General features: G+C 40.6%; 3 protein-coding genes across 3 annotated transcripts; 1 reads left to right on the forward strand and 2 right to left on the reverse strand.

The window, feature by feature from the left end:
• Positions 1-3,896: 3,896 nt before the first annotated feature.
• On the reverse strand, positions 3,897-5,487 carry LOC148106046 (uncharacterized). Its single transcript, XM_087830207.1, has 6 exons — positions 5,427-5,487; positions 4,940-5,272; positions 4,495-4,833; positions 4,264-4,395; positions 4,110-4,150; positions 3,897-3,983 (listed from the first exon to the last, which is right to left on the reverse strand). Exons 1-6 carry the CDS (start codon positions 5,485-5,487, stop codon positions 3,897-3,899), a joined length of 993 nt encoding a protein of 330 aa, XP_087686333.1.
• A 5,105-nt stretch (positions 5,488-10,592) lies between these two features.
• Positions 10,593-12,867, reverse strand: LOC148106047 (uncharacterized). The gene is made up of 4 exons (XM_087846095.1): positions 12,416-12,867; positions 12,026-12,277; positions 11,340-11,429; positions 10,593-11,165 (listed from the first exon to the last, which is right to left on the reverse strand). Exons 1-4 carry the CDS (start codon positions 12,543-12,545, stop codon positions 10,906-10,908), a joined length of 732 nt encoding a protein of 243 aa, XP_087702221.1. The 5' UTR covers positions 12,546-12,867; the 3' UTR covers positions 10,593-10,905.
• A 2,830-nt stretch (positions 12,868-15,697) lies between these two features.
• Positions 15,698-19,775, forward strand: LOC148106048 (uncharacterized). The gene is made up of 5 exons (XM_087846103.1): positions 15,698-16,493; positions 16,615-17,575; positions 17,698-17,865; positions 18,100-18,195; positions 18,644-19,775. Exons 2-5 carry the CDS (start codon positions 16,619-16,621, stop codon positions 18,956-18,958), a joined length of 1,536 nt encoding a protein of 511 aa, XP_087702229.1. The 5' UTR covers positions 15,698-16,493; positions 16,615-16,618; the 3' UTR covers positions 18,959-19,775.
• The last annotated feature ends 1,537 nt before the right edge of the window (positions 19,776-21,312 follow it).

A 21,312-nucleotide genomic window follows, 5' to 3' on the forward strand; every position in this document is an offset into this window, starting at 1 on the left:
CTAAAAGACACGTTGATGGTTTGGAGGAAGTAATTATTGAAGATAACTCAGAAAGATCAATTGGAGAAAAAGAGTCTAACTTAACATCAATGGTACTAAGAGTAGCTGTAGATAATATTACATCTGTGGGATGATTATTGGTAATTTTTTCTCTAATGATAAAAATTTTATTTGTGAAGAAGTTCATGAAGTCATCACTAGTTAACGTTAAAGGGATGGTTGGCTCAAAAGAGCTCTGACTGTTTGTCAGCCTGGCTACAGTGCTGAAGAGAAACCTGGGGTTGTTCTTATTTTCTTCAATTAGTGATGAATAGTAAGCTGTTCTGGCTTTGCGGAGGGCTTTCTTATAAAGCAACAAACTATTTCTCCAGGCTAAATGATGATCCTCTAAATTTGTGACACACCATTTCCTCTCCAGCTTACAAGTCATCTGCTTTAGGGTACGTGTTTGAGAATTATACCACAGAGTCAGGTACTTCTGATTAGAGACCTTAGTTTATCACCAAACTCATGGCACTGTCTATTATGGCTAAAAATCTCCAGCTTGATCTTCTCTGTTCAAAGAACATTGTTCCCAAAGTTTTGTGTTTGCTGAGATGAACAGTACACAGTACAGCAGCAGTCTGCATGGTATTTGATAAAGAATAACATCAATTATAGAATCATTTATAGGAAACATGTTATCTACCCACCATGGTCACAGAACACAATCAGAACATTCTATGTACAGGATAACTGGTACAAATTCATCTTAAAACAGAGGATTATATAGACAAAACATAACACTAGCCTAATACTTCTAGATAACACTAACCTTTCTGTTGGCCATCAGAGAAGGTCAAGGCTATTCAGTCCATTTATAAGACTTCTGTCATGAATTCCTAACAGCCCTGTTTTGTAGTTTCTCTGAATATTGCACAGCCTGACCCTGGGGTGAATTTGCCAGGGTGTCCATTCATGAGAAAATTAGAAACTCTCTCAAATACTTGGCAATTCTTTTTCACTAAAGAATGATGGACTGAGTTGGGGTTCTTTGGGTTGTTTTTCTTTGTTTGTTTGTTTGTTTGTTTGTTTGTTTGTTTGTTTGTCTTGTTGTGTTGATGTCCTAAACAACAGGAGAGGAGAACAGGAAGCATTCATGTTTAATATAACCAAAACTTAAATACAAACTGAGTAAGATATCGTGTCAAAGTCATGCAATATGGTATCCACAGAAGTATACAATGCAAATAAAGTTAGGGGTTGTCATCATCCCCTGAGTAACCTCTAAACCACATTATGCTTGCTCTGAATTAAAAGGTATCATAATGTTGTGATGTGGAAATAGGTAGTGGCTGTACAGGTTTTATTGCTTTTTGTTTGCTTGGTTTGTACTCATGGAAACAAAAGGACTGGTTGGGCTTTCAAACAAGGGTATAAATACAAAGGGGATTCTCTTTTCTCTCTTTAACATCACATAGCTGTTATCACTGTTTTATCTATTTTAAAAAAGCAACTCGCAATTAGCATTAGCATTATTTTTATGATTATCTGAGCAGTTAAATGCTATAAAAGGATTTGACCCCATGCCTTATTTAGATTTCATATGAATTGCTTTCTTTATTCAAGGGCTTTTCATCAGGCAGAAAACAACTGACTGGCTTTTTATTATTTGAGCCAACCTTTCTGCATCCTTAGGATTTGGTTTGTCTCACCTATACACACTCCATTATGACCATTTTGGATTCAGGAGACAGACATTCTCTATAATTCTAAGATTAGGCTTAACATTTTACTCAAAAGTTTATACAAGTCAGATTGGATAACGGCTTCGACCTGAGATTGGTTCTGACAGAGGTCTCTTCTTGTTAAAAGAGAATTTGTCATTCCCACTGTCGCCAGCCGCTTGCTCTAAGGGGATTGAATGTTTTCTTTTAATGAAGTGGAGCCTTTAACTTACAATGTAAAGCACCTTGAATTACACTGAATAAAAGACCATGTTTAAACTCACCCCTTTACAGTTTCAGAACTGTGACTCTCGGCCTCATATCAACACCTACCAGTGTCTCAAACCGCCTCTGTGGTTGGTCATGCCACAATAGGTGTGTCCAGGAGTGCATTTTTCCATCACACATAAAGACTCATGCTGCACAGTGTCACACATACTGATGCTTTGTCCTTGTCACACTGTTTAAAATCACCATCTATCCCCTTTGTGCAATTTTCTGCTGCCATGTGTACAGCTCCCAAATGCTATTTTCAAAGATAATGAAGTGTAAGAACTAAGAAAAGTCTGCCTAATAAGGTAAGTGATCTCACGGTTTTCACCTGAGAGACAGATATTTTCTGACTTTTGTTTCTGACTCTGTCACTGTTTAACCTTTGGACAAGTTGTTAGTTTAATTTTATGTAAATAAACCCTTTTATAAATTAACCGCAAATTCGAAGGCAACGTTCTCATGTCTGCAACAGGAATCTTTTTGCGCAGTGGCTACTATTAGCCCTGCCTACTCCAACACTGGATGATATATTACAAAGTGGATTAAAGTGATAGACAGAGCAATATTCAGAAATACTGGTCTCTCAAATAGTGTGGCAAAATCCCTTTCATTTCACTTATAACCCACTTCTATATAGCATATTTGTTATTCACCCAAGTGTATCATTTTCCCAACAAACCTTGATGGATAGGATACATTTAATTATTTGAAAGTTAATTTTGGTCATAGTTCAACTGTTTTTGTAACAGACTATTTAGCTTTGTAGGGTTCAAGTAAGTCATAACCTAGTATTGCTATTTAAGCATCTCAAAGTAATGTATTGTTTTTGCTGTAAGCAAACATTAAGAATCTGCAGTTAGCCTAAACATGATAGAAACAAATGAAAAAAATACAATCAGAGAAATATGGACTGGTTCTTAAATGGACTGCTTCTTCTACTGCGCTTTTCTACTCTACCTGAGCACTCAGAGTGCTTAAAGAATGTTGCATGTAAAAATGAAATAAGAAGGCCTTGTTTTTTTATCTGAAAGCAAATCTGTAATATAGTCAACTTTATTAGATCATTGTTTTTGTGATGTATTTTCATTTTAAGGAAAGAAGACACCAATGGGGATTGCTATCATTTAGTGAAAATGTTTTACACTGAAGATCAATACTGTTAAACATACATATCAGACAAAGGCAAATAAAGCTTAAACATACATACTCTATCAAAAGCCCCTCAAAACAGAAAGAATGAACTTCAAAACCAATGCAAGAATGAATTACCCCATAAAATTATAATAACACACAGAGTATGGCATGATTTTAAAATATTACATAGTGTCTAATATATATGGAGCCCCGCAGAGGACATGGGAGAAAAAAAAGTTGAGTTCCAACAATGGCGGCAGCTACTTAGTTGTAATATTACTCTTTCTGGGTCATAAAATACACTTTTAAGATGTTTTGAGGCGTGAATGTAGTTGTGTAAACATCAGATACCTGCTCGGTTTACAAGACATCACATATTTGCAAAAGTGCTCCAACATTTTTGGAGATCTGACACCCACCATCTCGAAGCTAACGGGAGGTCGAGACCTACTACAGCCGGGAGGAACACCGCTTTCCCGGCACATCGTGCCTCGACCTCCCGGTCGGCTTCGAGCTGGCGGCCTCCAAAGAATGCGGGCAAAACTTTTGCGAGATCCCGAGTTAGTTTTGCGAGATCTCGCAAAAGTTTTGCGAAAGTCTGTCTTAATTTTTTTTTCTCCCATGTCCCCTGCGGGGCTCCATAAATATACAATATTACACTACTAGTAAATTAGAAGCAGAGGTGATAGCTAAATGCTAGCTTTCCCACAATTTATGAGAAAATTAAAGTTCTAGTTGGTAAATATACAATGTGTAAAATATCTGGCCAAGCACTGACATGAGTCAGTCTGCTGCCTTTCTGTCATGCCTTTGCTCAGCTTTCCACATGGTGAAGACTGCCACAGAATAGGTCACCAAATCCTTAGCTCTCTGAGGAAAAATATGAGACATATATATGTATATAGGGAGAGAGACAAAATCTTAGACTTTAGATGTTATTTACAAATGCCACGAGAAAAGTATGAAACCTTTTCAAGTCTTAGATATACACTTTACCTGCCAACTTCTCTGTTGACCACTACTGGATCTTCCAGCTTCTATTAGTCGAACAAAGAGAGATAATGATATGATAGGTTAATTTAGATTATAATGTAAACCTGTAAAATGAAAACAATAATGATCGAATGATGTAAGGAAAAACATCTGTTACCATTCCAACAATCACAAGCTTTCTCCTTGAGAGTATAAATGAGGGAACCTATAACTATGAGACTTGTAACCAAAGCAGCACATAACAGAAAGAGAGCTGCGTTGGCCGTCTGCAAATCCCACATGTTGGGTGCTGTAAAATTAAAACAACCATTATTTTGGCAACATTATCAATTAAAACAATTATATTTTACTCATACATTTGTATGCTATACAAATGTTTAACATTTACCTTTAATGTCCAGTTTTGATTCATTTCCAAAAATGATCTGCCCACATGTGGCCACAGCACAGTAGTAAGGCCCAGGATCAGAGGAGCTGACGTTCCTTGAGAAGCTGTAGACACATTTACGCTGTGAGGGAGCTTCAGGACTCCCACATTCATCACCACTGTTTCCATGAACATAAATGGAATGGGGTTTGTCTGATCCAGCTCTGAACCAGTACACACTGGGATTTTCTGGACAAGTTTTCTTCTCATACTTAGAGAGGACTGAACACTGCAGAGTCTCTTGGTCTGCTGAATGAATACGATCAGAAGATCGCATTTGTATGACATCAGGTTCTGGACCTTTTGAAAAAGATTAACATAAATAAATAAATGAACTTTATTGAGATGTCATTGAACCGAACATTTTTAAATTAGACTCATAAGCACATAAACTTTTTTTTTTTACCTTTGATGGTCAGAAATGTTCCCTCCAAAAAGGTCATAGCAAGCTGTCTGACTTTTATGCAGTAGTAAAAACCAGTATCACTTAGTTTAGTTTTACTGATTTGCATAATAAAGGTTCCAGGTTCTTGTTTTACTGTAATATGAGACGTATTGTTGACGTCGTCATAATCAAAGGTGAATGTTCCTCCCAAGAATTCAAACTGGTTTCCAGAAACTAGTCTGATCCAAAATAATGTTTCCTGGTGCAAAAGTGTTGACTGGCGAATACACGAAAGTGTCACGTTTTGTCCAACATCAACAGTCTTTGTCACAAAATTGTGGTCATTTGAGCAACCTGGGAAAACAAAAAAATAAAGTTATGATACTTGTAAACAAATAGTATTATAAACAAGAGAGATAAACTGTCGTCTGCCACGTGCTAAATTACTGTGAGAACATATGCACGGTACTTTAAATATAACTGCAACACGTCTTTTCTGCATACTTACCCCCCATTCTGGCTGTCAGCAGTAAATAAAACAGGACCATCATTTTCTTATCAAAACACATTTACATTGGAGCATATCATGATATGACCAGCTTTAAAATAGACGTGCAGTGTGGGAGGGAACAATTTTAGATCAGTCTGATTGGCCTTGCTTTGCTTTCTCGTTCACTATATGACCACAGTGGAAATATCAACTATATTTCCTACATAAACACATGAAACAACACCAACAACTAGAACCAATCATGTTTAGTGTGAAGCATTTCTTTAGTGTTGTGTAATTCACACACATTAAACATAAAAAGCTCTTTTCATTATATATATTTAGAAAGTTTTCAGCTGAAACTAAATAAATGAACTAAAATAGGTTTATACAAAGATAAGATAAGACAGTTTTCAGCTAAATAAAAGATGTTTGTCTGACAAACCTGCAGTAATGTGGTCGAGGCAATGATTACAACCAACCCCCGGCTTCATCAGTTCTCCGTGGACACGTATCTGAGCCACACCATAGCCGCGTGGAGGGAGCACATCAGAGCCAGCGAGCTGGCTATCTCTCTCTCCACACCAACGCAGCAGCAGCAGACGGAGCTCGCTGTAAAGCAGCTGCGTTTGCCACAGCAGGACAGTGTTTCTGCTGGAGGTTCTGGAGAACTGCTCCTGTGTGGTGAGCCGGAGGATTTGCAGCCCAGTCAGCTGGAGGCTTCGCGGCCTGGTTCTCCTGCTCCCCCTTCCCGGAGTAAACAGCGTTCACACCACTGCCACTCCAGAACGACTGAGCACACTCCAGTTTTGGGAGAAAGTGACTGTTTAGTGTTCCGGCCAGCCCCTATGGCTGCTGTTATGTCTAGGACTCCTTTTGTTTCTCTGGCAGATTCTCAGCCTATGACTTTTTCCGTGCCTCAGCTGGCAAAAAGAACTGGAAACAGAGTGCCACCTGCCATAACTAAGTTGGCTAAAGAACTGGGACTTGGTGTTGCAGAGCTTATGGATCAAGCAAAGGTTAGTGTTTTTCGGCCAATTATATTTTCACCTGTTTGCTCATCCGTCCAGCCTTCTGCCTCTGCTGGAGGGTCCGAGGGGCCCGTCCAGCCTTCGTCTGTCTTGCCTGGAGGGTCCGAGGGGCCCGTCCAGCCACCTGCCTCGTCTGGTCCAGCCTCCGAGTCTTCAGCTTCGCCTGGTCCAGCTTCAGACTCGTCATCCTCCCCTGCAGCGGACTCCACTTCAGCCTCTGCGGCGCCTGGTCCTGCGGCTGCCACGCCGCCGTCCAGACCACATCCTGCGCGTCAACATCGCCGGCCTCCTTCCGGGCCTCTGAGTGGACATCATCGCCGTCGTGGACGGCCCCCTGAACTACATCGCCGCTGTTGCCTGAACTGTTTTTTGGACTCTTGGACCGGCCCCCTGAACTGCCCGGGTTTGGACTCTTGGGCCGTCGACCTCCGGGCCGGCCCCCTGAACTTTCTGGGAACTGTTTTTCCTGGCCGCCTGCGCCTGTCGTGAGCCTGTTTTTGTTCTGTTGTTTTCCGGGCTCCAGTGTTTTTGCTTTTTTTTTGTTTCTGGCTCCTTGTGTTTAGTTTGTTTTGAGTTTGAGTTTCTAGTTGCTGTCTCTCTGTGTCCAGTCAGTCTGTGTCTATAGTTCAGTCTGTGTTATGTTTCCTGTTTTACTTTGAAAATCCGTGTCTCATGTAAATGTGTCTGGTTTTGCTTCCTTTGTCTCGTTAGGCCTGATTTGCCCCAGCTGTGTTTCCCTCCTGTTACCCATTCCCTGATTGCTCCCTCTGTGTATTTAAGCCCTGTGTTTCAGTTTGTCTGTGTTGTGATCTACCCTTATCTAGCTGTGTGTTTTGTCTGCCTGTGTAAGTTATTTGGATTCTTACGTTTGTTCTGTTTGAGTTATCATTAAAGCTGTTTGAGTTTACGTTTGTCTCTGGAGTCTGCACTTTGGGTCCTTTTCCTTCCTGCACACAGCTGTCACATAACAAGCTAAGTCTGATCGATGCCACAAAGGAAAACATTCTGTGCGATGCATGTTTTTATTAAACATTTGAACATAATACAACACAAACACTTGTAGAGGATATAAAGTCAGAGAGATACATGTTTTAAAACGACAAGGAGCAGGCGCATCTAGTTCACGTAGAGCGGCTGCAAAACAACGACATACAAGTAGAGCCCAGCAGGCAGCACAACAAATTTTGGATCCTTCGCTCTTAGTTAGCGGTGAGCGCAGTACATGCCACGTCTGATGTGAAAGGGCCTTTATGCTGCGCAGTGTGACTCACAGCGATGGTCCTAGGTCTGCCCTGAGTTTGTGTTAAAGTAATACTAAATTAATAATGGTATTTCTGACCATTTGTATACACTGTAAACCCGAATGTTCAAAGTAATTAAATAGATTAAGTAGTGTATACTCAAAGTCTTTAAAAAGTTCTGTTAACTTAAATATGTCAAGTTCGTGTAACGTGTTCTTCTTTTTGAGTAAATGAAACTAATAATTTTTGATTGAATTGAACTATTTCTATATTAAGTAAGCATCACTTAAAATCATAACTTAAGCACAACGTAACACAGTTAAGTTAGGACATATAAGAATGGTAAAGTTCTGTTATTTTTGTTGTTTCAAGTAGGTAGGATTTAATAATAAACTTAATTTATGTAGCACATGCTAAAATACAATAAAATCTCAAAGTGTTTCACCAAATAAGTAAAATCAAATTGTCTTAAATGCACTAGTGGAAGACAAAATGTATTTATTTTAATATTCATTGTCTTATTAATGTATCCTATATATATATATTTTAATTTTTTCCTTAAGTGTTGAGCAGCTGCAGGAATCAATTTTTATTCCGAGTTAATCTCTGATTCACCCTCCGAAGCGGAAGGCGGCGCTAATGAGCAGTATACACTGATCGTTTACCGCTATTTGGAAAAAAATACAAAACACAGAAGAAGTAAAGGTATATGGGCGGGAAACAGCACCAAAGAGGCAACACCGACGACTGGAGAAAGTTGGACCTAACGGCAGCAACTAGCATCACTGGACTTACAGTAAGTTTTCAATGTTGATATTAGTTTATTATTAAAATACGAATATTTAGTTGTATTTTGGGTGCGTGTCGAAAAGAATAGCAGAAATGTCGGTCCGTGTTTTTTATGTGCTTTGCTGCTCTCCCCGAAGGAAACTTTGCGCTTGCAGAGCTAGCATTAAGTTGTTGTAATGAGGGTCGCAGGCTGTTTAAAAAGTTAGATACTACTTGTTCTAGAGGTGGCGCCCGGTCGCCTAGTATGAAACAAAGTGTTTTAATCTCTCTAAATTTTGAAACCCCCTCTCATGACTCAGAATAGTTGGGTCCAAACAAGCCCGTTGTCCCTGCAGTTACACAGCGGAGATACCTGTCTGCAGTGAGAGTGCTTTCAAGCCACTATATTTTAAACTATATGTGCAAATAAGTGGTGCAGGTGTATTAGGCGTTTGAGCGACGGTCTCGATAGGTGTTTTTTATATAAATCAGTCACTTTACGCCGTAGAATGATCGGGAAACTCATCCTTCTAATACACCTGCTCTGACGAGCCACGTTGTTCACAAGCCAGAGTTACGGTGTGTTCACACCGAACGCGATGGACGCGAACAAAAACGCCCCAAACGCCCCTAATTTGACGCGTGCACATTCGTGTCTCAACGCGTGTCCAAGAAAAATCCATCGCGCTTCAAAATATGATATTTTGACGCGCGTGAACCGGAAATGTGGGAGGGATGTGGGAGGAAATTGTGCCAGACCGGTATCTTTGCAAGATGGCAGCTGTCGAGTTAGCGCTTGAAGAGAGAGTCTCCCTTCTGTATGTACTGTGGAGAGCAGAGCAGCGGCGTACAAGACGTCCTCGCCGTACCTGGGTCCATCAGGTCCTCCAGAGGCGTGAGCAGTTTGGTGAGTTTCACCATTTGCTCCAGGAGCTGCGCCTGGATGACGGCCGATTTCAGCGATATCACCGTCTTTCACTCGGCCAGTTTGAGGACCTGCTTTCCCGCGTCGGACCCAGAATCGCCCGCCTAGACACCAACTACAGGCGCTCAATCCCACCTGCAGAGCGCCTGTCCATCTGCCTGAGGTTAGTAAAAGTATTTAATATGGTAGTCCTTTATTGATACCTGTGCTAATATATGCTAAACTATCCATTTATACACTGCTAACGTGGATGTGCTATGCTAACAGTGAATGCTCTCGGTTTTTACTGATAGCAAACTGTGGTACGGAGACGACTGTTTATAATATTTCTAGTGATACTCAGAAGGTCTCATCAAGTCCCGATTTAATTCGATTTATGCTGTTATCAGTGTTTGCAATGATAGCATGGCTGTGGTGTTATATCAATGTATGCCTTCGGTGTCCTCTCCTCACAGTGGAGGTTGTATCGGCGCTCCATGGAGCTCCGTCCTGAAATTGCGGAGAAGTGTGTGAAGGCGACGTGTGTTCTCCACAATTTTCTGCGCTGTGTGGACGAGAGAGGGGCACCTGCTGTGAGGGGTGTGGCACCTGCTGTGGTGGAGCCGTTGCAAGGCCTGGGTCGTATGGCAGCAAACAACTCCTCCAGAGAGGCTGTCCTGGTGAGGGAGAAGTTCATGGCTCACTTCTCGGCGGAGGGAGCTGTGTCTTGGCAACCAAAGGAGTAGCCTGTTTGAAGTCCGAGTGACTTCCCCACAACGGCTCTTTTAAGAGCCACCCACAAACCTCTAAAGAGTGTTCCTGTCCTTTTAATTTTTTCTTAATAAATGGAGCTCTACTCCAAAATAAACTAACCTCTTTTTACTCTCTTAAGTAACTTGTCTTCACTATGTTCCTATATACAGTGTGGTGCAAAAGTTTGGGCAACCTTATTAATAGTCATTATTTTCCTGTATGAATCGCTGTTACAATGAAAAATGTCAGTTAAATATATCATATAGGAGACACACACATTGATATACACTAAATATTTATTTCATTTCTCTTTTTTTGTGTCGCCAATTTATGCACCTGCTTGATTTAAACAGTTATTGCACACTTTCTGTAAACTGCATTTCACTTCTCAAATATCACTGTGTGTGTCTCCTATATGATATATTTAACTATTTTTATTGTGACAACCAATGATTTGTACAAGAAAATAATTACTTTTCACAATGTTGCCCAAACTTTTGCATCCCACTGTATTAGTATGTTTTGTCATTAGTATAATATGAAATAAATTCTACTTGTGTCAAGTCGGGTGCCAATATTTGCTGTGTAGTAGAACAGAGACATTTTGTCATTATAAATGTTTATTTGAAAAAATATAAATTCATTAACAAAAACATTTATCATAAATATATGAAATTTAACTATTTACAGAGAGACAGGAATAAAAAGGACCCAGCTTGGAGTGGAAGAGCCTCAGGGAGAAGGAGGAGAAAAATAAGAACATTGTTTCTGCCCTGGAGAGCTGCTGCCTCATCAGAAAACTACTGATCATTAGGGTCCAATGTTTCCAAATTTAACACAGCTGTGCTGTTTTCAAAAACTAATTTATAAATTTGAAATTTCACGAATTCTCGTGTCTGAGGCGGCATGCTCTCCAGAACAGGAACAAGGCCGAGGAGGAAATGTTCAGTTGGAGACGGGCGTGGCCTCTTTAGGGACTCCAGGATGGCCAGCTCCACCGCCGATGGACCGTCCTGGGACCCGTCCCTCGCCCGCCTTCGAGCTGTCCTCCTCTGTGGGCCTGTAAAACACAGCACAAAACAACACAAAGTAATGAGAAGGCTGCTACTAGATTTTCATTTTCAAAATTGAAAAAAAAAAACAGGATATAAACAGATTGGTTGTAGATATTTAGTAAAGGTGATCACAAGGGAATTCAAGCAAGTAAAGAGCTGTCAGTGCTTGATGTTCATACCTGTGGGTGCAGCAGCAGGAGTGGAGGGACCAGGGACTGGAGAGCCAGGAGAAGAGACAGCTGAGGACTCTGCTGCATGATTACTTGACTCTATGAAGACAATATTAAATGTTAATATTATTATTAATGTTAATATAGGTTGAAGACAATAGTCATAGAGAATATTATATTATTATATACTTATATACTTATTATTATATACAGTGGTCTCTCATTTATTGCAGCACATGAACAGTAGTCACAGTTCTCACAAGTTGATTCTCAAAGTGAAAACCTTTGTCGATTTTAAAACGTAAAAGTATTATGCCGCGCTTTTTCTCCGTCTGCGGCGCCACTTTTGTGCGCCTTTTTTGCTCCCGGTGCAGGTGTCTATTTCCGAATGAGGGTCATAGTTATGAGTGTTTTTGTGCTGTTTTTTTCTATTGGACGTGATGGTTATCAAAACCAAACATGATAAGTTTGGCAAGCGCAGGAGACACAACACGGAGGAGATTTGTCATTTGGGCTGCAGAATGCAATGCGCATTGTTGAAAGCTGTACGGTGCAATAAAAAAAATCAGCGAAAAGGCGAGGCGGTCACGGATGAACAGCGGGACTACTGAATACTGTTTATTAATAAACAAAATATGTTCCTGTATGACAACACGCATAAATTAACTGCCTACATTAACTCAATGTAAACATACCTTCTGACTGACACTCCCCTGCTGCCTCTTCGGGCTGTCCCTGGTCCTCGGGGGAGAAGTTCTCCACGGTCCGCACCATATTGCCGCTTGTCTCCCGCGGGGTGAGGAAGGGGTCCAGAAACCCCATGACCGCGAAGAACTTCCATCTTCTCCCCGATCCTGCTGCAGACCCACTCCTCTTCTCCTTCTCTGCCTTCTTCTCCTTATTATATGTGTCCCTGAGGCTCTTCCACTTTCTCCTGCAGATGTCCTCTGAATAAACGCATTATCTTGTTAGCGGAAAGGTATTTGTACATCAGTGGGAAAATAGCGGGACAGTGGGCGGGCTTGCTAGCTTTTGCGCGGGTTCATCGGGTCAGTCTGAAAATTAAAAAGAAGGAATGAACTTACCAGGTTGCCCGATCTCCTCACTTATGTGTCTCCAAGCTAGGTCCTTTTTATTCCTGTCTCGGTAAAAGTAGTAGCTAGCATCGTACAGCTCCGGGTGATTAGCCACGGCACTGATTAGCTTTTCCTCCATACTGAATGAAGAATGAAGGGCTTTGGCTGGATCTGCCCCTTTGACCTAGGTCAGAGCCACGTCACCAGGCCCCTGATTGGTTGTCGCGGCGCGATTTGACGCTGGAGTTCAGATTTTTCCAACTCGAGCGGTAGACGCGAAACGCGCGTATGCACAAAATGCAACACAAAAACTCACGCGCGTGGTTTTATTCGCGAGTCAAACGCGCCAGACGCGCTACACTGACTCGCGTTTCACGCGTTTTGGCGTTTTCGCGACGCAAATCTGCTTCCGAATTTTCGCGGGACCCGCAATCGCGCGTCATCGCGCTTTTCCATTGACTTTACATGTAAACCTGACGCTCCATTCGCGTCCATCGCGTTCGGTGTGAACACACCGTTAGAGGGCCAATGAAAGAGCACGGCGCACACATCGTCTCCTCTCACTTTGCCTAATTAGTGGAATCACTTGTCAATCAACTTCTGCCAACCAATTGGCACTCTTGGATCATTAAGGTCCTTATAAACAAACCTGTCGATCAAAACAACCAGAATCGTTAGGAGAGAGAAGCAGTGATGAGGAGCCTGACATTTTTGACATTAACTGTGTATGCACATTAAATAATTTCAAATAACATATGTTTGGGGGGACCTCTCATCAGTAAGGCTTTAGTTTGTAGAAATGGCGTTGTTGTTGATTTAACCATGCCGTTAAAGTTCAAGTGCTGCTGCTTGTCTTCAGTATTGTAATATTTGCTCGATGGCTTTAGTATCTTGACTAGAGATGCATTCACACTTTGGGGATTAAATGAAAAGATCATTAACAGGGAAAAATTATAAATGGAAGTATTTATAATTTGTCACCGTTTGGATGCTTTTTAATTGTTCATCAGTTTATGCCTTTGGATCTCTCTGTTCCAGCTTCAAGAATTAAGACAGAGTCAAGGAAGAGAACTGGGGATGTGATAAAGATACCAGGTAATTCATTTTGTTTGTGAATTCTTCTACCAATCACCTCTCGCTCTCGCTCTCTCTCTCTTTCTCTCTCGAGTTGTCTTAAAAATATGTTAAACTAACTACTAAACCAACTTTACTTGTGCTATTTTCCACCTATAGATTCTTATATAAAACAAATTGTTTTGAGGAAAACAGGTTGCCTACAGCTAAAGCCATGTCTTTGTGAGCTAATAGTAATTCACTTATTGTTATTATTTATCACTTATTAATATAACTTAACTGTTATATTAAGTTGTAAGTATAAGGAGTTCTGTTTTGTTTCCAACATGATCTGGCAGTGTAAGTTGTGCGCAGCTTCCTTCACCTCCAGAATACAGTTATTTAGACACTACAGGCTGCAGCACAGCCACTATTCCCGTATCAGCCCTCTTCCATGCCTCTACACTGATTGCATTTGTACATTTCAGACACTTAATGCATTGAGTACTCATTTGTCAAGATATCATACAGCACAACTTAGCAGTTGTGCAGAGCAGAGTCAGAGGCCTGTGTTATTTAAATGCCCTTTATGCACATTTCAGCAGCCCTTTTCTGAAACAGGCCTTTTCAGTCATCTCAGAAAGCATTTGAAAAATCATGAAACAGTGACATGCCCATATAAGGATTGTAGGTATAGCACAAATGTGTACTCTTCATTCAATTCCCATAAAAGTAGAGCACACCAAGCAAGTCTTGCAACAGACTTTCAAAGTGATATTGTCAGTGAGGATCCCCATAATCTCCAAGCCAGTATTTCTGAAGTAGCTAGTGACTTGCATGAAGAATGCCCAGGCCAGAGCACGGAAGCGGGGAATGATGATCAGTGTGACACTGACAGTCTAAGAAATCAACTTAAAAAAATGTGTCTTCCTTATTCCTAAAGATGCAGGCTATCCTCCATGTCTCAAACACGGCTACTCAAGAAATAGTAGAACACTTGAATCAGATCTTCTCCTTATCTGAGCCGTTGATCAAAGAGGCAGTTAGTGACATATTGCAGAGAAATGGTCACAGTATTGCAGAACCTACACTGAGTGAAGTTGTTGCCACTGTCATGGATTGCAATGTTCTGTCTACATCAACCTCTAAAGGTGCTGAGTTGAGTTCAACCAAGCGCAGAAAAACCTTTATTGAGTGCAACTACCCTTGTGTAATGCCAGTGGAGTATCAGCTGGATCAACCTGGACATACCAGCATGTATGTTCCTATCCTTTCAATGATTCAAGAGTTGTTTAAAAACACAGACATTCTTAAGAAGATTACTGAACCAAATACTGCATCTGGTCAATATGCATCATGCTCTGATGGCTCTAATTTCCTTGAAAATGACTTGCTGTCAACAGGGGATCTCATCCTACCACTCCAGCTATATATTGATGAGCTTGAAATTGCCAATCCACTTGGCACATCACGCAAAATTCACAAACTTTGTGCTGTATATTGGGTCCTCGCTAATGTACCACCAAAATACCGATCAGCATTACATGCTATACAGCTAGCAATACTGGTAAAAGTGACAGACCTCCATAAGTATGGATATGCAGCTGTACTTGCTCCATTGCTGCGTGATGTTCGTACTCTGGAACAAGACGGTGTCTTCATTGAAAGAGTTGGCCAGAATGTCAGAGGCACCATCTTTTGTGTTTCTGCTGACAATTTGGCTGCTCATGGATTAGGTGGCTTTGTAGAGTCATTTAGAGCAGGACATGTTTGCAGATTCTGTATGGGCTCAATTGAACAGTTTCAAGTAATTAAAGTCAGAGAGAGAAGGTTTCCTCAGAGAACCGAAGCCAGCTATGACCTACATGTACAAACTGTTCAAGAAAGTGACACTTTGAGCAGCCACTTTGGTGTTAAAGGTGGCTGTGTTTTGCATGAGTCCCTGAATTACTTTCACACAATCACGGGGTTTCCTCCAGATATACTCCATGATCTTCTGGAAGGTATTGTTCCCGTGGAGCTTTCTCTTTGTGTTAAAGAGATGATCCGGCTGAAGTACTTCACTTTGGAGTATTTGAATCACAAGATTACATCATTCCCATATCAGCACACCGATAAAGTGGATAGACCTCAGCCCCTTCACAAAATGTTTCTTTCTCGAGGAATGATTGGAGGTAATGGACATGAAAATGCCACTCTGCTCCGACTTCTTCCATTGCTTGTTGGCAGTGTAGTACCAGAGGGTGATAAGGTATGGGCAGTTTTGATGGAGCTGAAAGAGGTGGTAGAGTTAGCATTGTGCCCATCATTTACTGATGAAACCTTAGACTATTTTGTGTGCAAAATCAGTGATCATAGACAGGCACTGCTAGAAGTTTTCCCTGAGGTTAGGCTCCGTCCTAAACATCACTACGTGGAGCATTATCCTGCTCTAGTTAAGTGCTTTGGGCCCCTGCTGCACGTTTGGACCATGCGGTTTGAGGCCAAGCACCGCTTTTTCAAAAGAGTGGTGCGTGACACTCAAAACTTCAAAAATATTTTGAAGACAATGGCAGTCAGACACCAACACATGATGGCATATCATCTTGCTGCGCCATCATTTTTCAAGCCAAAAACTCAGGCATCCAGGGTTGACTCTGTTCTGGTTTCAGCTCTACCAGAGGTTGCTCAAGCACACATTAGAGAACAAACAACTAGTGACACAATCTACAAGACATCAAAGGTGACCATTGATGGCACAGACTATGTCTGTGGAATGTTTCTGTCTGTAGGAGTCAGTGGTGGACTGTCTAAATTTAGCAAAATAAAACAGATCTACCTTGTGAATCACAATGTATCTTTTCTGTGTTGTGACTATGAGTCCTGGTATGTTGAACATCTGCGGTCCTATGAGCTGTCAACTGCTGACACAAGCCTGTCAATCCACCTGCAGTCTGATCTCAACGATACAGTCCCTCTCTCGGCATACAAGATAGACGACTCGCTGCTGCTGACCCCCAAGCGGTTCATTCAAGTGAGACAGAACTGAGTTCAGGTAATAATGAATGGTTCTTTTATTTATCAGTTATTGTGTTTGTATTCACTTTCTGTATAATTGAGCAATTAATATATTCTATATCGTACCTTTTAACATCCTGATTTTGTCTTTTCATTAGTACAATGGCAGCTGCACCTCCCCAACAACCAATGCTTATTCGTGTTGTTAAGACAGACCGGGCTAGAAAATTAAAACTCAGCTCACGACCAGCCTCTGTTGATGCACTGATCAAGATTATAAAAGAACAGCTGGAAATCGACCTTGACTTCAGTTTGCTTTATGAAGATCCAGACTTTGACGGGAAACTTACTTCCCTTGCAGACATTGAGGAATTGCCAGAAAAAGCTGTTGTGCACATCTCACTTTCAGAAGACTCCAGCTCTACTGCATCTACTGATCTACTTTCAGATGTGTCATCTCCAGAACGTCTCAGTAGGTGGCCTCAAGGTCCTTTTCCAGTTCCCACATTTGCATTTGATGTTGAACTGAAACTTCAACATGGAAATGCCGAATATGAGAGGAGCAACAGACACCTTAAGCTGACTAGAGACCTCAAGCACAACATTTTAGAAAAGCTTGCATCTACTATGTATAGTTTTAAGGCTTACCCAAGTGATAAAGAGATTGCAAAAGCTGCTGAGGCTCTTGTAGCCAAACATCCCTGCTTGAAGGAAGCAGGATCTGAGACTGGCTGGAATGGATGGAAAAATAGCATCAAGTTTAAGATGGGCAATTATAGGACCAAGATGAGACGGGCTGGATGTCAGGAGGTCACTGTTAATGCTGGAAAAAGAAGTAGAAGTAATCCTGATAATGAACCTTCACATTCCAACATTAAAAGACCCAAGAGAGCAGAAGTCAACTTCCTACCAAACTTTCCCCAAGGAAAGGATCCTTCAAGCCTTGACCAGTTGAGGCAAGCAATTGTTGAAGAAGTCAAGAAGGCTGAGAAGAACCTGCCCCTCATTAGAAAGTTGATGGAGACCACATTTCCCCTGCGCAGACAAACCATAGTGATGTCCTGCCCACCAGTGAAGGAGCTCTTGGACCTCTGGCCTGCTCTAAAAATGGAGTCTGAGGTAATATGGATCAGCTCTCTTTAAAATGAAAATTGTAATTCTTACTCATGTGGCAGCTTTTTTCTGCTTTATAAAGCTGTGCGAGATTCTTCAAATTGAACTGTATTGTCCTTCTGCTGTAGTTGTATGCAGAGTTTCAGCGGATTACAAATCAGAACCTGCCCAATACATTCTACGCTGAACTTGACCGCCATCTTCCTCGACTGATGACCTTATTCAGACAGAAGGCATCAAAAACTGGGAAGACAGCAGATGCCCTGGCTGAAATTCTAAGAATTCACGATGAACAGGTAATAATAGGTTGTTACACATTTCATAGGTTGAACCAGTGGAACATTGGACAGGTTCAATGATTTAAATGAGCTTTTTGAATTTTGCTATTAGTCCACTTTGTGTTTGCTATTTGTCTGACTGTATTAAAGATGTGAACAGGTTATTTGTGGACATATGTTCTGATTTGACTGTTGCTGTTGTTGTTCAGTAAACTCACCAGTATATACAATTCTGTTTTTATCTGGCAATAGGAAATCCATGATATCCACACCAAGCGCACTACCGTTCTCCACGCCCTTCCTGTCTATCTGTGTGAGGATGTCTCTGGATTTTTCAGAACCTGCACTGTGAGTGTCCTTAAGTATCTAACAGATACTACTGTGTATATAAACAGTGCATCAAAGTACAAACATGTATTTTGATGCACTGTTTGGACTTACCTTTGTTTAGTCTACCCATACGGTTTCCATGTATGGTCTTTTCTGTCTCCTCACTACGAATGAACCGAATTGGTGTTTTGTTGAAAGTGATAAGATGTTTAGTAAAACATTTTCCTGTGTATTTCCTTTAGCTTAGTTTCAGTCTATCTCACACCACTTGATTCTCTGGTGAATTAGCTGATTTATGTGTGCAGAACATGGATCTTCTGTTTTTCACCTCTTACAGTGAGACCCAGGTCTCCCTTGTAAAAGAGGTATTGGATCTCAACGAGAGTTGGTAAAATGAGAAATTATATGTCGTCTGTTGTATTTCTTGGGTTAGATTGTGATTAGTATCTCTTTTTCATTCATTCAGGACGAATCTGATGAGTTGGAGCTTGATGATGTTGAAGTGGCCCTCTTCACTGTCGTCAGTGACCATGACACGACAAGTCCAGTTCACTACCAACCTGTGAAAATCTCTGTCGTCATTGAAAGTGATGCCGTGGTCAGTCTCCCCAGATTTGGTGAAGCCTTCCTGGTAATGTTTGGACTGATCTATGCACTTCACCTCAGCTACCCCAAAGCCCTGACCAACACTTTAGAATTTACTCAAAAGATTTTACTTGGTCTAGAAAGTAGTAAACTGTCACCCAGGTTACAGACCCTCAAGAATGACTTGGTTATGTAGAAACTCATCTGAAAGAAGGATGCAGGGTGAAGCATTATAAAAGGCTAGTTCAAAGTTCTCTCCTTTTATCTAAATAATGCCTCAAAACGTTTTTGTATTACTCTACAGGTGTTCAGCCAATAGGTCCAAACTATACAACGAGCCTTTGTTCTCATTAACATAATGCAAAGCAACACTAATGTTTTGTATGTTTTAATGTTTTTTGTAATACTATTTCTAAAACATTGTGGGCTGCGCAAGATGACCTAAATTTCACTGTTTGATACTTGTTAATGTAAACAAATAGCATTGTAATTCACTCAAATTGCTGCCCTGTTGCCTTATTCAGATATTAGCCAGAGAGCCAAAAGCACATTTTGATATTATTTATTATTATTTGGCATTGTTCTTTATTACTCTGACAGTTTTCCTGACTAAACAATTTTTGGTCTACTTATTTTAATTTATAAATGTTTTTGTTAATTATTTTTAATTTTTAAAAAAAAAATGTATTTAATTTCAACATAATGTGCTAAAAGGGAGCAGGCAAGATACTGTTCAATGGCAGATGTTTATGACTTTTGCATATTAAGTTACCGATACTCAGTGTAATTGAGGCAATCAATTGCCTCAAAAATTTTAAGTTTTGGGTCACATGTTTTTAAGTATCAAGTAGTCAACATATTTGATTAACGTGTACTTAAAATAATGACAACACAAACTAATAAACATTTGAGTGTTGTTAACATAAAAATGTTGTGGTTGTGTACTTATTTTTTATAAGTTCTGTGAACTTATTCCTTTGAATTTGTAAACTTGAAACTTTAAGTCATATTAACTGCAAATATTTGAGTTGACCGTTCTGAAAAGATACAAGTACCATGTAATCCAAACTTTTATGTTCTGGAAAAATTTGACTTTTGAGTTGATCAACTTAAAAAAATTGAGGCAATCGATTGCCTCAATTTTTTTGAGTTCTGGTAACTTATTCGGGTTTACAGTGTAGGACAACGTTATCCTTTGAAACCTTACTCATATCTCAGACATGTGAAGCTAGAGACACCGGCAACCATAGTCAATTGTCTTCCAGGGGCCAGAGCAGGCGACATTGAAGGAAATTTAAAACTGCTGGCTAAGGGTAAACATAAATTCAGTAAAATCATAATTCACGTCGGCAGTAATGACACCCGGTTACGCCAATCGGAGGTCACTAAAATCAATATTGAATCGGTGTGCAACTTTGCCAAAACAATGTCGGACTCTGTAGTTTTCTCTGGTCCCCTCCCCAATCAGACCAGGAGTGACATGTTTAGCCGCATGTTCTCCTTAAATTGCTGGCTGTCTGAGTGGTGTCCCAGAAATGATGTGGGCTTCATAGATAATTGGCAAACCTTCTGGAGGAAACCTGGTCTTGTTAGGAGAGATGGCATCCATCCCACTTTGGATGGAGCAGCTCTCATTTCTAGAAATATCGACAAATTTATTAAACCCCTCAAAACATGACTATCCAGAGTTGGGACCAGGAAGCAGAGTTGCAGTCTTACACGCCTCTCTGCAGCTTCTCTCCTCCTGCTACCCCCCCAAAAACCCATCTCCATAGAGACTGTGTCAGCTTCCAAAAAGACAAAAAACAAACTAAAAACCAGCAACAAACAACTTAAACATTTACAAAGAAAGAACAATACGGTATCCACATCTGAACCAAAGAGTAAAACAGTGAAATGTGGATTATTAAATATTAGGTCTCTCTCCTCCAAGTCTCTGTTAGTACATGACTTAATAATTGATCAACAAATTGATTTACTCTGCCTTACAGAAACCTGGTTGCAGCAGGATGACTATGTTAGTTTAAATGAATCAACACCCCCGAGTCATTCTAACTACCAGAAATCTCGAAGCACAGGTCGAGGGGGCGGTGTGGCAGCAATCTTTCACACCAGTCTATTAATTAATGAAAGACCAAGACAGACTTTTAATTCATTTGAAAGCCTGATGCTTAACATTGTCCACCCCAGCTGTGAAACTCAGAAACCAGTCTTACTTGTTATCATCTATCGTCCACCTGGGCCTTACACAGAGTTTCTGTCTGATTTCTCAGACTTTATATCTAATTTAGTTCTGAGCTCAGATAAAATAATTATTGTGGGTGATTTTAACATCCATGTAGATGCTAAAAATGACAGCCTCAACATGGCATTTAATCTGTTGTTAGACTCAATTGGTTTCTCTCAAAATGTAAAAGAACCCACCCACCACTTTAATCACACTCTAGATCTGGTTTTAACATATGGCATAGAAACTGAACATTTAACAGTGTTTCCTGAAAACCCTCTCCTGTCTGATCATTTCTTGATAACATTTACATTTACAATAAT

Source organism: Neolamprologus brichardi, chromosome 2, assembly GCF_056152115.1.
Source record: "Neolamprologus brichardi isolate AB-2024 chromosome 2, ASM5615211v1, whole genome shotgun sequence".
Lineage (NCBI taxonomy): Eukaryota > Metazoa > Chordata > Actinopteri > Cichliformes > Cichlidae > Neolamprologus > Neolamprologus brichardi.